At 39.8% G+C, this 18,331-nt stretch overlaps 1 protein-coding gene across 1 annotated transcript in view; it reads right to left on the reverse strand.

The window, feature by feature from the left end:
* The window catches only part of STAB2 (stabilin 2), a 143,036-nt gene extending 126,611 nt beyond the window's left edge, over positions 1–16,425 (reverse strand). The window contains exons 1-5 of the mRNA XM_024198768.3: positions 16,123–16,425; positions 12,887–13,020; positions 11,272–11,387; positions 4,530–4,615; positions 3,658–3,727 (exon numbers count right to left, since the gene is read on the reverse strand). Coding sequence (XP_024054536.1) covers positions 3,658–3,727; positions 4,530–4,615; positions 11,272–11,387; positions 12,887–13,020; positions 16,123–16,206 — 490 coding nt within the window. The 5' untranslated portion in view covers positions 16,207–16,425. The remainder of the gene's footprint in view (positions 1–3,657; positions 3,728–4,529; positions 4,616–11,271; positions 11,388–12,886; positions 13,021–16,122) is intronic.
* Between the last annotated feature and the right edge of the window lie 1,906 nt (positions 16,426–18,331).

An 18,331-nucleotide genomic window follows, 5' to 3' on the forward strand; every position in this document is an offset into this window, starting at 1 on the left:
AGATCTGGGAGGCAGTTTGGGTGCTGGAGAGGGCTCAGGGCTGGGGCTGAGGGGTACGGAGTGTGGGAGGGGGCTCTGGGCTGAGCCTGGGGCACAGGGTTGGGGTGCAGGGTGCAAGATCTGGGAGGGGGTGCAGGGTGCAAGATCTGGGAGGGAGTTTGGGTGCTGGAGGGGTCTCAGGGCTGGGGCAGGGGGCTGGGGTGCAGGAGGGGGTGAGGGGTGTGGGCTCTGGGAGGGAGTTTGGGTGCAGGAGGGGGCTCCAGGCTGGAGAAGGGGGTTGGGGTGCAAGAGGGGGTTTGGACTGCTGGCTCCGGGAGGTGGCTCAGGGCTGGGGCAGGGGGTTGGGGTGCGGGAGGAGATTTGGGGTGCTGGCTCCAGGATGGGGCAAGGGGTTGGGGTGTGGGCAGGGGTGAGGGGTGTGGGCACCGGCCAGCGGCGCTTACCTCAGGTGGCTCCTGGTCGGTGGCACAGCGGACCTAAGGCAGGTTCCCTGCCTGCCCTGGCTCCGCACTGCTCCTGGAAGCAGCCAGCATGTCCCTGCAGCCCCGGGAGGGGGGCAGGAGGCTCCACACACTGCCCCTGCCTGCAGGCACCACCCTCACAGTTCCCGTTGGCTGCAGTTCCCGGTCAATGGGAGCTGTGGAGTTGGCGACACAGGGACACGCTGGCTGCTTCTGGGAGCGGCGCGGGGTCAGGGCAGGCAGGGACTTTTAGCAGCCTAAAATCTCCCAGTTTGGCTTCAGTAGCCTCTGGGAGATAGAGCCTGATTCTGGGAGACTCCCGGCGAAACCGGGAGGGTTGGCAACCCTACCCACATCCCAGCTGAGTGGTCCAACCACTGGTAAAAAAGTTATGAGAGAAGTTCTCCCTCCCCCATCACTTCTTTGTGTGATCTCACCTGAGGGGCCCAATCTAGTAGATGGCTTCCAAGCATGCCTACTGGATTGGGCCCTACATGTGACCACTCACTCCCAGCTTTTTGCTAAAGCATCATAAGGCATCTAACTCCAAAGAGAGCTCCCAGCTGTGAATTTCAAGCAGAAATAGGCACCTCCCTGAAGCCTGGACTTAGGCGTCTATCACCATGAGACACCCCCCTCTGGTAGGCATCTCCTATTGACTAGCTTAGACAGTTCCCTGCCTAGTGTGCTGGCTTTTATGAATCACAGTTTAAGGTAACTATCTCTCCCCATTCATTGCACATGTGCTAGGTGCCTAAGTCAGGCTTTGTGCATTGCAGTGATTTCCCCATGTGCACAGCTCCTTTTGTGCATTCAGGCCTTAATGTCTAAAGCTTCATGCAAGGTATTGCTGAAGGCATATTTGCTGCCAGCTGTATCAATGCACAGTCTCCACGGGCCCCTAGAGAATTTGGAATAGGCATCAACAGCTGAAATATCTGAAGGCTGAAACCATAAATCATCCTTAAAATAACATGCTGTTGAATCCTCTAACAGCCTTAAGAATAATTCCATTAAAGATACTGAATTGATTCAAATGCCCTATTTGTATAAAAATGTTGTCTCAATAGCTTTTATATGAATCAACACTGGCATCCAGTGGACAACTGTTGGAAGCAATATGCCTTTGAGGCTGTACAGTTACTGTGATTATTGTAGAAAAGCCACTACAGAATATTTAAGTTACAGCCCATTCATGACTGCATTTTGGTTGGCGACTTAGTTTCTGACTCATGTACACTGGTTTTAATACTATATTGTATTTATTTGATTTTGGGTAATGTTTTGGTGTGTAATTATATGCTATGCTTCCAGGGCCTTTAGTTAAGAAATTTATTAAAAATACTGCAAGTTAGCATTTGGTAGGTTACCACACAATGGTATCCTAAAATACCACAATTACACCCCCCCCACCCCATATTTATATATATAAGGGTTGTCGATTAATCACAGTTAACTCACGCGATTAACTAAAACAATTAATCATGATTAAAAAATTAATCGCCATTAATCACAGTTTTAATCACACTGTTAAACAATAGAATACTGATTGAAATTTATTAAATATATTTGGATGTTTTTCTACATTTTCAGACATATTGATTTCAATTACAATACAGAATACAAAGTGTACAATGCTCACTTTATATTATTATTTTTTATTACAAATATTTACACTATAAAAATGATAAACAAAAGAAATACAAGTCCACTCAGTCCTACTTCTTGTTCAGCCAATCACTCAGACAAAGAAGTTTGTTTACATTTGCAGGAGATAAGGCTGCCTGCTTCTTGTTTATGATGTCACCTGAAAGTGAGAACAGGTGTTCGCATGGCACTGTTGTAGCCGGCGTTGCAAGATATTAACATGCCAGATGCGCTAAAGATTAATATGTCCCTTCATACTTCAATCACCATTCCAGAGGACATGTGTCCATGCTGATGACGGGTTCTGCTCGATAATGATCCAAAGCAGTACGGACCAATGCATGTTCATTTTCATCATCTGAATCAGATGCCACCAGCTGAAGGTTGATTTTATTTTTGTGGTCTGGGTTCTGTAGCTTCTGAATCAGAGTGTTGCTCTTTTAAGATTTCTGAAAGCATGCTCCACACCTCGTCCCTCTCAGATTTTGGAAGGCACTTCAGATTCTTAAATCTTGGGTCGAGTGTTGTATCTATTTTTAGAAATCTCACATTGGTACCCTCTTAGTGTTTTGTCAAATCTGCAGTGAAAGTGTTCTTAAAACAAACAACATGTGCTGTTTCATCATCCGAGACTGCTATAACATGAAATATATGGCAGAATGCGGGTTAAACAGAGCAGGAGACATACAATTCTCCCCCAAGGAGTTTAGTCACGAATGTAATTAATGCATTATTTTTTTAATGAGTGTCATCAGCATGGAAGCATGTCTCTGGATTGGTGACTAAAGCATGAAGGGGCATATGAATGTTTAGCATACCTGGCAATGCTGGCTACAAAAGTGCCATGCAAACGCCTGTTCTTACTTTCAGGTGACATTGTAAACAAGAAGAGGGCAGCATTATCTCCTGGAAATGTAAACAAACTTGTTAGTCTGAGCGATTGGCTGAACAAGAAGTAGGACTGAGTGGACTTGTAGGCTCTAAAGTTCTACATTGTTTTATTTTTGAATGCAGTTATTTTTTGTACATAATTCTACATTTGTAAATTCAACTTTCATGACAAAGAGATTTCACTTCAGTAGTTGTATTAGGTGAACTGAAAACTATATTTCTTTACAGTTTTTTACAGTGCAAATATTTGTAATAAAAATAAATATAAAGTGAGCACTGTACACTTTGTATTCTGTGTTGTAATTGAAATCAATACATTTGAAAATGTAGAAAAAATCAAAAATATTTAATTAAATGGTATTCTATTATTGTTTAACAGCGCAAATAACCGCAGTTAAACAGCCCTAATATATATAGCGCCATGGAAAATATATGTCAGGAAACATTCCAGCCCTAACTGTGAGATGACTTGAATAATCTAGCAGGTCCTTCCCATCTCTAGTTTATTTGATTATACGATAAAACAAAGATATTTAAGGATACTATTTTTCACTGTGCTGCACCTAGGTTATTGGACATGCAATTCATCCTGCACTAATACAGCTTTAATATTTCTTATTTTTTTCACTTCTATAAAAGGAGCTAAAATCAGACATACCTGAAGTGCAGTTGGGTCCAAATAAATTATCTTCAGCACAAGTTTCACAGGCTGTCCCACCAAATCCTTGCTACAGAACACATAAGGAAAGTCATTCTGCTATATAATTAAACATTTGAATACAAGCAGAGTAGCCATGCATAAGAAAATGTTATAATGCTGAAAGGACTATAGACAGCAATTTGGGAAAAAACACTGTCCCACCAAGATGAGGACTGCTCAAGTAAATCCCAGGTAAAATCTCCTTTGGCCAATTTTTCTCCCTCAAATGCTTATACATTAAACTTAATTTCTGTCAGTGACTAGCCATTATGTTCCCATTCAGAGCTCTGACCACTTCCACCGAAACTCAGAAGGCTTAAAATATAATCAAGAATTGCAACAGAACTTAACTGACTACTCATATCATTCTAATTACTAGCTAATCAATAATAATAATAAAAATGCCTCAACTCTACCCTGTTTCTCATTCTCCAACTCCCACCCATGTGCTCGAGAAAAGATGTGCTTTGCAGTGTTTCTAGAAGATTAGCCAAAGCAGCATGAGGTGGACCAATGTAATGGGGCTTACATGCACATATCAGGAAGAAGAATTTGACCTTTTATTTTTCCCTTCTGGGTGGGGTTATTTAACACCAACAAATGAACATTATAGAAACATTAAGGTAAATAGTCATAAGGAATCATTTGAAGTTTTATGTGAGCAGAAACTTAAAAAAACAAAAACAAAATAAAACCAACCTGTCCCGCCCCCAAACCATCTCTGCAGGCTATTTCTGAAATATTTTCACTTTATGTATTTTTCTGGCATAAATATGCAGTATTTCCTAGCTGTGATACACAATATCATTCCAAAAATTGAAAGGACATACTTGGCAAGTGCATTTTCCATCCCCATTTATACCCTGAAAACAGCGGCCTCTGTTATTGCATGGTGATGCAGCTCCTCCTGGACATGCTACAGAATAAAACATGTGACAAATCAACAAAACTGACTGTGATGGTTATACAGACAAAGTCCTTTATATTAGTGGTGGCGACTCTCAAAGGGTTTGGGGGAATCAGTTCAAATAGGCATCTCAAAGCATGGATTTTTTTTGAGTCACCTAAGTATCTTCAGTGACATCTTGGCCCCAATGAAGTCCCATGGACTTGAATGGAGCCAGGATTGACTATGCTGGACTGGAAATCTTGTGAGAACAATGAGAACAATTTTTCCTCTGGTTTGACCAGATGGAATGTGGAGGGGCAGACCTCCATGAAAATGAAATGAAAAGAAAAAAAATGTAGTCACACTTTTTTGAATTTGAATTTAAATTTCTTGTTTTAGTCAAAGGATTGATAGGCAATCTAGAAAGTGCTATAGTAGTCATTTTATTACAACATTTGCAGCATCCGGAGAGTCAGTTATTAAAAATTACACTCAGTGATCATATTTGAAGAGAGAGTCTTTTCCATACAGCATAGTAAAAACACCATACATTGGGATATTTGTAGATTGGACTATAAGGACCAGTCCTGCATTGGCAGAGAGGTAGACAAGATGACATAGTAGCTATTTTTCATCTTTACTCTTTATGATTCTCTAAATCAACATAATCTCAAATTTATGGGCGCCAATGTATAAAAGGATTTTCTGAAAACACAAGATGAGCATGGAGTTTAATATTTTGTATGGAGGGTTATATAAAATGTCTATTGGCTTAGATTTTCAAAAATAGGATCCTCAAGTTAGGCTCCTAAATCTATATTTAGACATCTCAAAATTGGGAAGATTTTCAAGACCTCTGCAGTTTTACTAATCAGCTTGTTTATTTAGATGCTTTAATATGGATATAGAAGATTAACTTTAGGTTAGAAATTCTTGGCCAAAGTTAAACTTCTATATCCATATTCATGCACCCGACTAAGGCCCTAATCTGGCAAACACATACACTTGTGCTTAACTTTACCATTGTGAGTAGTTTGGGGTTACTCGTGGAAGTACAGTTAAGCATGTGTGCAAGTGTTTGCAGGATTGGGGCTTAAGTGATCTGATTTCACAAGTGCTGATGTGAATGGGAGCTCTTGGCTGCTCGGCTCTTCTGAAGAAAACCTGGGCATATTTTTGAAAGTCTTGGCCATTACTCCTAGTGGTGTACTGAGAGGTGAAGAGTCCAATGTTTTCTAGAAAGATGGAACCCTTTGACCCTTTGGGAGAGTAAACATTCATTGAATAAAATCTCAAGGAATCATAGAAGGTATAGATGGAAAAAACTTATTAGCTCAGTTAGAACATCATAGTCCAACACTGGTATATTTACTTAAACTTGTTACTATAAATAAAATGGTTACTTAGAAAATAAGTTTCTTATTCTGTACAGTTTCTGTATTTCTATTTTATTTTTAATTTTTCGCATCCACTGTACTGTGGGTGAAATCCATCTCTCCCTGCATAAAGGCTAAGAAAATGGCCTTGTGCTGGGAATGGAGTTTGCCCTGCCCATCTCATGGTCAGGCTGGGATGTAATGCAATTGGGGCTGATTGAAAATGTTCTGTCAAAACTGTCCTTGGCAGAAAATTGGATTTTCATTTAAACAACTTGTTTCCCAAATAAGTATCTGCTTTCCATGGAAAATTTTGATTTTTCATCGAAAAACGGAAAGCCTGAAAACCAAAATATTTGGATATGCTGTCACAGTGCCACATGAGAACTGAAGTTTGGCTACCTGCTGTCTCCATTTTCTTCTATTGGCCAGGTTCTCCAGTTGAACTACATCACCCATGGTACACCATGGCCACCTCCCTTTGCCATGAGGGGTGACCATGGCGTATCATAGGAGAATTAGTCTGTCCAAGGAGCCCAACCTATAGAAAATGGGAGCATGAGGCAGCATGACAGCATATTTCAATATTCAAATTTTCACCAACAAAAATAAAAATTTTGCATAAAAATTTTTAGATTTTTAGGTTTTTTTGTTTTTGTTGAAATTTTCCACAGAAACCTCCCTGATTTTATGACTAGGTCTAAATGCAGCCTCTCAATGGCAACTATTCATAAGCTCCTCTACATAGCTGTGGAGCTTGTGGGCCCTTCTCTCATCTGCTGCAAAACATGCCAGCACTGAGCCTCCCTGGGGTAGTTTGTAGAGGAGACAAGACCCCATTCTGTGCTGCCACTTATAGCTCCCCCTGCTTCACTACTGGACTTAAATAGTAGAGAGGGCCTTGTGTTGGGTCTGTGTAAAACCGGTCCAAAAATTGCCAAGTTTTTTTCCATCAAAAAGGTTTTGCGGTCCATAATGGAATTTCGGGGGGAAGAGGAAAATGGGCAACACCCACCTCAGAATAGCCGGGCCATTAGGGTATTTACCTGCGATGGAAGTGACCCAGGTTCAAGTTCCTGTTCTATCTGTTTTGTCTCTTTCTCTGGCCCAATATTTAATTATTTATACAAAGGGGAACAGCTCCAACAAGAGAGATTGAGAAAGAGACCCAGGTTCTAATTCCTGCCCCAAATTATGAGGTGGCTCACTCTCGAAAGGTCTCACTTTTGTTCCGATGCAGAACAAAAAACACATTTTGAAACTTCAAAGTTTTTCCTGAAATGGAATTGTTGTGTTCCAGCCAGCCTTAGTTCTGTGCAGCGGGAGGTGAAATATTTACCCCGTGCAACGAGCCAGCATAAGATTAATGCACCACTTATGTCTAATTTAATCCTGACTTCAGGAGTTTAAGGGATCTGGAAGTCTTGTACTGTGCCTCTGCACAAGGGTGAATTGCAAGTGGTCTGAGCAGTGAGCAAATAAGTGGACGTGCACATGCATATGCATTATTTCTGTGAACACTTTGGCTGCATACTAATCTATCCCTTAAAGATGAGTCAGTAATCCAGTGGGAGCTATTGACTTTATATACACTTCTTCGATGAATCAGTCTGTAACAGATACAATTTTCAGTCCAATGTACCTTGAACGCATTGAAATCATAATGTTGTATTAAGATCTGAGATGAGATAACCAGGGACAAGGTAGAGCAATAAATACATGCTAGCACCAATGTCCTCATGGAGCTTCTAAATGTTTTCAAGATGTTAGGTCACAGATAAAAGTTATCCTTCGGGCTAATGATGATACAAATCAGCTAATCTATGGGCTGCATGGAGAGTAGTTTGTTGTTTTAACTCATTGCCTGCACTAGTGCCTTTGTTAAATGTGAAAGGCTAGCAAACGCAATAATGAGAAAGAACTCAGGATTTATATAGTAAGTACAAAATTCTGGTAAAACAAATTAAAAATGGTGGACACAATAATTCTTTAGCTGCTGATTTCATTCCATTTCCCTTTGACATCACTACCCCCTTGCCTCTTGTTTTGATACTGCCATAGCCAGTCCTTTATCAACTGTTTAGCAAATTATTGTATTGTTCTACAACTTTAGATAGACAGATAGAGCACTTCCACTTGATCACTATATTCCAGAAGGCCATGGTCTGGATTCCCCAGTCCCTTACACCAGTTTTACACTAGAGTAAATCCAAAGACTTCATCGTAGTCAGGCCTGCAAAAAACTGATGTAGATGAAGTGAAGAATCAGGCTCTTTCTTTATGTTAGTGTATCTTTCAAGAAATGGTAAGAAAGCTGCATTTTCCAGTTTAACCAACAAAAAGAGGTATGTGTGGTCTCTATAATGGTCTGAGCATAAGATTGGAAATGGCTGGGAGCTCAACACCTCTTAGAATCAGGTTATTTATTTTGATACCAAAAATATAGATTTAGGAGCCTAATTTTAGGCACCCATTTTTTAAAACCTTCAGATTTTTTTTTAAATGGGAACATTCAATTTTTGAGGTTTTCTGATTTTGAAATTGAAAAATTCTGTTCTTAAAAAAAATCCACTGAAAATTCAGAAAACAAAGCAGATCACCTGAAAACATAACTCTGAATCTGTCAGCGTTTCTATGGTTTTCCCCCCCCAAGTTTTTGGCCAGCAAGACTGCTTTATAGTCAGAGGTTTTTCTTTTTAGAAAAACATTTAAATACCTAAATTTTCTTGCCTCCTACAGTTTAATTCATTAAAACGAGTATCTTGACTCTGTTTTCCATTTGCCTTTTATACTACACAAGCAAGAGCAGAATGGACTTAATGTTGCCAGCCCTTTAGGAAACATTTTATGTCCTTCCACTTGAATTTGATTATTAGCTACATATTACACATTTTCCTAATCTATTTTGATTTTTCACTTAAATTTGTACAGCAAATAAAATTCTTAGGAATCCATATGGCAGTAGTAATAAATAGTTCATGTAACTAAAACTTAGAGAAAAAGTCAAATGCTGGGCATCTGTATAGGGTCCTATATATGATCTCTACTTTCTGGGGCTTGTTACTCTAACTTTTATGCCTCTGATGACTGTGTTAACTAGCTATGTGACAAATCTTAGTTTTCAGTGTTTTCTAAATACTGAGCAGAGTAGGTGGCCTTGGTATCTGCCGGATACTGATTAAAAATCTGAATGGCTGCAGGAGGGAGCGGGTGAGTGGTGCTAGTTTGCAGCAGGGATGGGTGATGCAACGGAGCAAGTCAGAGGGAGGGAGGTTCAAAAGAAAGATGGTCTAGAGGCTCTGTACTAGGACCTGGGAGACCTGAGGCTGAGTGCCTCACTCTGCTACTGACTGGCTGTGTGACCTTGGCCATGTCACTTAAGGCCCAGTTTTCGAAGGTATTTAGGTGCTTAAAGATGCAGATGGGTGCATAGTGGGATTTTCAAAAGTGCCTAATCCAGTTAGGCACTCAACTCCCACTAAAGTCAAGTCAAAGTCAAATCTGTGTCTTTAGGCACCTAAATACCTTTGTAAATCTGGCCCTGGATCTCTTTGTGCCTCAGTTGCACAATTGAGAAATTAGGATGATAATATTTTTGTGTTATGCAGGAGGTCAGCTAGATAATCATAATGGTCCCCACAGGGCTTAAAAATCTATGAAGCTCTGAAATGATATTGATTTTAACTGAAGTTTACTGAAGCATGTTTGGAATGCTCAATAAAAAGGGTCTCATGTCAGTTGTAATTTAATGTACATTCAAATGCAGCAGGCATTCTAGCTGTGATCTTAAAACACTAGGCCAAGATTTACAAATATGGACTGCTGAAAGTTAAGATTCTAGGTCCATATTTAGGTAAATGGCTTCAGTGAAAGCTTCTGGGTGCTCAGCAACTTTGAAAATCAGACATGGACAGGGGCTTGCTCATTTTTGAAAATATTAGTTGTGGTCCTGTCAGGCTTTTAAGAATGCATAAATTCTTCTCAAAAAGGAATTTATTCCAGCCTATCTGCTGAACGCCACCCCTCCCAACAATTTGGGCAGAGCCTCCTTGCCATCAATAGCCTGATATTTCGTGATGGTTCGTGTTTGGATTCAATATACTGTAGTCCATTTAAAATGAAACAGGAGTGTGGCTTTCTTGCATGGAAGGTTGGCGGTACTGGAATCCTGCAGCGTGCGAGGGAAGGACAGAAGAACACCAGTTGCTCCAATGTGGTCTATCATTTAAGGAAATAGAAGTGCAATTTAAGAGCTTATTTTGTCATCACCATCAAATACAAAAGATGAAGTATGCTCCTAGTCAGGGATTTTTCTTCTAGTTTTAGGAAGGAACTGCTTTCCTCTAAACTCTAAGACACAGTATGTTCTTAAACAGATTAAGATAAGGAAAGAAAATAGCACTTTTCTTTAAGTGACAGCAGAAACAATGCTTAGACCTTGATTCTTACACAGAGTTCCTTTTTTTCTGGCCAGGATGTTTATTAGAAGGAAAAGGGGGCCTCTCTACTTACTATAGAATCCCTTTAGCATGAATTCTGACACTGTTCCATTTCGAGTGAACTCTTCCATATTCTAAAACACATGCAGTCCATAACTTGGTGTCACAGAATACATTGCAGTGTATAAACTAATCAAGTATTGTTGTTGTCATTGTTGTACCATTGGGCTGGATTCTATGCTTTATTTTTAAAAAAAGACAATAACTAAAAAGTTGGCTTGTCACTCTGTGTTGTAAGAAGAGATCTAGCTGTGAGTAGGGTTTCTAGAACTGTGGTTCCAGTAAATATGGTCAGTGTTTAAACCGTACCTTTGCCTATATAGAAGATGATAATCTGTTAATATTCTTTTTGTCTATTTAGCCAATGTATAACTGCATGGGTGCTGGATCAGGCCCTGATTCACCCTGACTTAAACAGGAAAGGAACATATATAGCCTCAGAAAGACGTCACTAATGTATTTTGGTGAACAGTGAGGAATGGGAGTATTCCAAAACTGTAGGCTATTAAATGAGAAGGCCCTATGTCACACCTTCTCAGAATCCTGATATAGGATGTCAGCAAATCCAATACTGTAACAGGCATTAGGTGAGTAGACTATCCCTCGAGTATATTGGCCCTAAATTATTTAAAGTTTATATACTTGATGTAAGACTCTGAAGCACATACATCAAACAAGATGCTCTACTGAGCTGACAGCTCCTGACATATTTTGAAACTAAATCAGATTTACCATGCAAATAGTTTGAGAGGAAAAGACACATCATTGCCACACATCCACAGATATTATGTCAATAAAGTGAGTTTACCCATACAATCTGGGCCCCAATATCCCTGGCAGCACTCAGGTTGTTGAAATTCCTTCATACATATATGCCGACATCCAGGAAGAGATAAAGTGTAAGTCCTGATTTCAAGGTAATACCTGAAGACAAGAAGTTGCAGATACTTTAGAGAATTTAAACCTCCTGTGGGGACAAATGAAGTTTGTAACCTCTTCATTCTTTAAAGCCAGATAACAGAACTTAAAATTTACAGCCTCACGGTTCTGTTTTTTTTATTTTTCATGTAAAACATGGGATTTCCCCCCATAGTTTGTTGAAGTCCAAAAGCATCCTTGCAGCCATTTCTCTTGTACAATATGCCTGTCCTTCTTACTGTCTGTAGTTTGGATACTCCACAGTTGTCTAATATATATTTAGTCTAGAGTAGGATAAAGGACTGTGGCAAGATTATTTAGGAGGGATATCCCTGAAAAGTTTTGAAAACTCCATTTGAGTTTTTGACTCACAGGATTTGGGAGACTAAAACTGAATGCAGCATTTAACAATGGAAACGTCATCTCCAAGCTGGAACACATAATAAATACTACAGAATACAACTGAGAACCATTTTACTATACTACTCACAGAGATAAACTGAGAGGTCGTGTATACCAATACTTACATCCTCCCCAAGATCTCATCCAGGAGTAACTCTGAACATAAATTACCCTGGGTAAAATCCAAGATCCAAGTCAATGGCAAAACTACCATTGACTTTGATGGGACTAGGATTTCACCTTCTGTCTTGTTCTATCCATTGACACTTCCTGTTGAAAGATCTCTTGGCAGACCTAAGTGAGAGCTCAAAGGAACATTAACTCTATCTGTAGATTTTAAGCTCTTCAGGGCTCTTCTCACACTACGTATTTGGACAGTGCCTAGCACAAGAGGGCCTTAATTTTGGTTGGGGCCTCTAGGCCCCATTACTACTGTAATACAAATAATAATATTGTACCTATGGGTTCAACGCTTTCATAGTGCTTCTGTGATAGCTGCTCAAATGGGAGGAAGTAGATGAGGCATGAAAGTAACCGAAAACTTTCCACCACTTTTGATGTGAAAGAGACCAAACACACACTAAAGAAAAGCGCAAACCCAAGACACAAAGCAGTGCATAGGCACCGACTCCGTGGGGGCTCTGGGGCTGGAGCACCCATGGAAAAAAAAGTGGGTGCTCAGCACCCAACAGCCACAGCTGATTGGTGGTTGCTACCAAACAGCTGTTTGGTGGCACGGGAAGGGGGTTGGGGGAGTGCAGAGAGCAGCGAGCAGGCAGGGGCCTCAGGGGTGGGGGGTGGAGCAGGGGTGGGAAGAGGCGGAGCGAGAGCGGGGCCTTGGGCCAGAGCAGGGGTGGAGCACACCCCAGGGAAAACTAGAAGTCAGCGCCTATAAAGCGGTGGGTATTCTGCAGTCCTTGCTTCCACCTGATTAAGCAGCCTTTCTGTAAACTTCATGAGTGCTACACCTTGAATGTGGGGTTAGGACAATGAAGAACATATTTTACAGATTAACAAGGCATAGGTCATTTCTAATGCTGCTTAAAAATTTCTGGTTCAGGGTGAACAATATTTATAGTGAATAATTGTGACGGAAGATATACCTGCAACCTCGTATTCCAGATCCATTGGTCATTTTACTATAACCATCAGGGCACCGGATTTCAAGGTTTAGAGAGCAAGATCGGCATTCGGTTTTGGTTGTAATGAGCATCTTCTGATCACACTTATTCTTCACCTGTAAAAAGCCAGAAATAGGCTTAAATCATTAGGGTGACATTTTCAAAAACACTCACAGTTGGCCTAACTGCTCCCACTGGAGTCAATGGGAAATCCTGCTTTAATTCTTATAATCTTATTATGGGTACATTTTCATAACCACCCAGCCCCATCCTTCTCCTGTAGCTACAGTGCACTTTTTCAGTTTTGCTATCTTGCTCCCACCAGCCTAAAACAGGTTGTGGGGCCTGTCAGTATGATATAACGGCAGCCTTCTCTACAGAGGAGTCCTACAAACTATAGAATCTGACTCCTTATATTCCCCCACACCGTGTCTCATATCCCTGCTGGGATCATGATAAATCTTTGGTCAATAGTACTGAATATGATATCAATAAATGCTTGGTTTGGCAAGTTTGAAATGGAAACCTCAGTGAAAGCGCCTCAGTGTATGGGGTGTTAAATTATAAAGCTCAGTTAGATTTCCAAACCAGGGAGGAGGTCCATTATTTTCTAAGTATGGAGAAATTTTGTGATATTAGTTGACCCACTAACCAGCTCTTACAACGCCTAAAATGTCCTGTGCAATGTAGTACAATTTCAGTCAACTGGATGGAAAAGATCTGTGACGGAGCCAATTCAGAGAAGAGAATATAAAATTGGATCTTCGCTGAGGAAGCGTGTGTTGTTATTTAACCTGACTGCACTATGCCCCGTGAAAATGCAGTCTTTGCATAATAAAATATTTACCTTCCCCTAACCCAAGGACTAAGAAGGCAATATCGAGACCTGGGATAGGCAGAATTTGAGTTCAAGGATGAATCAGGATGATATTTCGGGTTTAGATTAGATCAACATGAAATCGTGAGAGATGTGGCCAAAATGTTTGTCCACATCTGAAATGAAAGGTAGACACCTTCTAGGTTTGGATCTGATGTGGAACTGAAACCATGCGAGTGAGTTTGGATCTGAACTCTCCGAAAATGAAAATTTGAAAAAGTTCAGATTCAAGGTTCTAGTTTGACCTACCTCTTAAAACAAAACCTTAAAACCAGTTGGTATGTCCAGACAATTAAAGATGAAGATGCTTGTAGCTCCAAGCAAAAAACTCCCAAAATGTATAACATTTTAGTTGAGGGCATGATTTTTGCACTAAGATTTTCCCCTGTGATTTCTTTATATAATGCAAACTATTTAGTATAGTGGTTTATCTATTTTTCTAAGGGTAAAGCTGCTTATTAAGAATAATAATTCCCCCCTGAATATTTCATTTTTTTAAAATAGAAAAATATTAATAATCATGATTAATATTAAATATTAGGAAAATATATAATTAAGACACTTCAGAAGCATTTACCCTCTTATCCCTTGCAACACTCATACAAAAGAGATAGGTAAGTATTCATATTTTACATATGGAGATGTGGAAACAAGTGACTTGCTCAAGGCTACACAATGGGTCAACTATACTGGCATGAGCAGAACTCAGGAATCTGTGTCTTCTTGCTCCCTTGTCTAGCCACTATAGCACACCTTTCAAAGCCTCTGATGGTCTTCTTTAAAACACACAGCCTTTCAAACTGTGCTCCTCAGTTGTAACTCTGATTAGACAACTCATTCAATTATCTAAGGACATAACCTTCTTATGCAATCAAGTAAGTCAGCTTTGAACAATACAACAACATACTCAATTCATCAGTCTGTACTCCCAGCTGTAGTTCCACTGATACAAATACATGAGTAAATGCTGAAGGATCTGGCCAGTTCACCTTAAGCTAGATGTACTTGCTGAACTGTTTATTTCAACATTTGTGTTTTTAATTTAATGTGCTGTTAGGTGCTGATCTACAAAGTTGCTCAGGAAAAGTCACTCAGAGTTTGTCATCTCAAGGATATCAGGATTTGGACTTTTAATATGCAAGCAAATTACTTTTAACAGGCGCATTAGTGCAAAAACAACTGGACTAAGATATTGGGTTGGCTTATTTCATTGAAATGTCAAAAGAACATTTTTCATCACCAATTTCAATTTTGATGAATTTTTTAAATTTTCAAAGATTTTGAAATGAGAAAATTCAAATAATTTTTTTTTTCAAAATTTTGGAAGTTATTGTTTTGCAATAGTTAGAAAATTCCCATTTTCTCTCCATTCCCTTCCTGCCCCCTCCTCCCGTTTGAAAAGGGGGAAGAAAGGTAAAAAGAAAAAGGCACTTTTTCACACCTCAAAGCAATTTTTTCACACGTTTCTAGTTGAAAAAGTAAAAAAAGGAGGGATAGTGGGAGTTGTCCCTTTTTCTGACACTCTCTTCCCCCCCATCTATTTCATTCCTCTAATAGTTTATTCAAACCTTTCCCCCCAGTTGTACTAGTGAGGACACAGTAATCCAAAATCATATGCTTTAAGGTAGTTCAAGTGAACACAAATTTTTTGATCAGTTCTCATTTCTATGGTTAGATCTATAAAACAATAACACTTTTCACTTCCCTAAATGTATGTTACAAAACACATTTTTGTGAAATTCCATAAATCCAGGAAATTTGCACTGGTTGTGTCACATCAGCATATACATTAATTCCAGAAATATCTACAAATCTCATGTTAAGTTTGCAACTTTTTGTGCATGTTAAAAATTATCAGGTTCTCTGGGACTGTTTTTCACCTGGCCAAAATAGCTTTTCACACTGGTGGAGAATAAAGAGTGCTGTTTGCTATGGAAAAAAAAACCAACTGTTTTCATCTTCTGATATAGTAGAAAATGTAATAACTTCCATTTTTTGCTTTTGGAGAATCATAATCAAACATCATCTATTGACAGTTTCACCAATGTGGAAATTTATTTATTTATTTGCACAGGTCTATTTATGGCATAGTTTATGGACCAGATTATTAGCAGGTATAATTGATTTCAATGGGGATATGCTAATTTACAACAGCTGGGGATATCTATTTATCCAGGAGACAGTATCACATAAGCATGGATGGATAGTGCAATGGGTCCCCCCCGCACATAAGACGCAGTATATATGAAAAAAATTACAGAACCCTTCTGTACTATACCACAAACACAATATATCATTATCTAAAAAATTTATCCAAAAGAAAATATAAGACTTTTCTTACCTGATCTGTGGGCTTTGGTGGTGAAGAGAGGTTATTTGCAACCAAAGAAGATACAAGGAATAAAACAACCATATGTTTTTCCATTATGAAAAACTGTTGATTTATTTTCTTCGGAACTCTTCAGTCATGAGTAATAATGCTATGGCTGAAAATGATCAGAGTTTTGGTAGCCTTACCACTTTACTACATTCCAGTGAAAAAACTAAAGTGACTTCCCTCCTTTTCCTGGAGAAAGCAATGAGCTAAACCACAAAGCACGTGAAACCTGCCCTTAGATAGGAAAAATACCAAAATACATGGCTTTTGCTGAAAGTGTTCACTGCAAAGCTGAATAAACCCTTCCTAATTGAATGACAGGATATCCTGATAGGACTCTGCTCTGCAGATCCCTCTCTCTGTAGCTGTTGACAATACAATTCCAAGGACACTGAATTGTGGTGAGAGAAGATATTTTTCTTCTTTTAGGTGGACATGAACTGAGGCTGGGAATAGCTGTTGATCTTGTTGTCACCACTTGAATGGGGTCAGGCAGAATGCAAACTTTATGGAGCTGGGTTTATCTGTTCTTGAAACAGAAGGGTGTATCCACCAACTGTAGCTCTTTGAGCAAAGTTAGAGACATTATCTGAGGTGGCCAAATCAATATCTTCTAGCTTTGGTCAGCTGGATAAAAGAAGGGACTTTTCCCCCTCCTTTGTTTTTACCCTCTTTGAAGCTTCATTACATCATTATGACTAATCTTTTACAACTGGTACAAAGAAAATTAATTCAGTCAACTTAGCTGTGTATAATAGGAAAGAATTAGTCGAAGGACATTTTGAAGAACTAAGGGAAGGAATTGTCTCTCTCGCTGTTTTCAAAGTTTTTCAGCTCCTTTTAATTCTTTCAATGTACGGAGCCCAGTCATTCTCAATCACAGAGGCAATGACCTATGTTTTCAAGAGAATCTAATGATTTTGGGTGCCTCAACTTTCGATTGCTTGACTTTATAAACCCATTATGCTTCTAAAGTTTTCAGAAAGTCCAAGGCACTCCTCTATATCATGGAAGACACAGCTTTGGTTTAATGCTAGTTAGTACTTTTACTGAAGTAAGCGACCAGATAGCAGCAGAGTTGAGCTGGCTTCTTTTATTCAGCTTGCAAAAATGCAGGTCATAACTATCTTGTTTTTTCCTTGTCTCTCCTGTTTTTCTTCCACAAAAAAGCCCACTGGGGCTACTCATTTTAAATTTGATACAGAATTGGCCCTAAACCAAACCCTGAATCTAGGTCTGAACTTCCTCCCAGACAGGCACCTCACTTCTATTCAACCCAACCTGAGGGGCTGTGAATAAAGGGGGTGGTCAAGTGAGCTGTACACAACTCCCATTTTGTCCTGGGTGCTAATTACTTTGTTACTGCCTGCTACTAATCAGGCAACAGACATTGTGCCTGCTGCCTTCCCATCCTGCTCATATCTGCCTTACCTCATGTATTTGGTTTGAGATTTAAGACTTTTAGGGAGAGGGAATTTGTCAGGCCCACAGGACTGTCTCCGAAATCTCAGGACTTCGGGCTGTCCAGCTACAGCCACCATAGCCATGAAAATATTTCATTTGGTACAGGAAGACTAGATAATTGGTTCCTTCCGAGGCAGGCAGAAAGCATGACAATTTGCAAGTTCTCAAGTCTTTGTCTTTCAGGTTCTCTGAAATATTATTTTGCAAATCAAAAAACAAAACAAAACAAAAGAACTTGATGCCATGCTTTTCAAAAATGGCAGAGACAAACCTGGACGTAAAGGACATCAAAGTCACAGGCCTTTCCGTTTCTCATTACAAGCAGCTATGGTTCTGCGCCTGGCTCCTGAGGAGCTAAAAGATCCACTGTTGTTTTGCCTCTTCACATTTGTCTATAAATCAGGCAAGAACAGACTCGCATGCGGTTTCCTGTGCTGCTTGGTTCTGCTGGGGCTGAAGCAGTAGGAGAATAGATCCCACTATGGTATTTCAGTAGTTCTGCTTACAGGAAAGCAGGAAACACCGGCTTTCAAGGGAAAACAGAAAAGTAATGGAGCTGTGTTAAACCTTAACGTTTTTGTTCCTGTTCATTCTGGGGCAGGTCTTGAAGTTATCCACACTGGTTCCCCTATCTCCAGTTATAATGTAAAGGCAAATATTGTGGAGCAGACATGACACTATCACAGGTAAAAATGAGGTTGAAGAACAG

The sequence above is a fragment of the Terrapene carolina genome, unplaced genomic scaffold (genome assembly GCF_002925995.2).
Source record: "Terrapene carolina triunguis isolate 2854851 unplaced genomic scaffold, T_m_triunguis-2.0 Scaffold247, whole genome shotgun sequence".
Lineage (NCBI taxonomy): Eukaryota > Metazoa > Chordata > Testudines > Emydidae > Terrapene > Terrapene triunguis.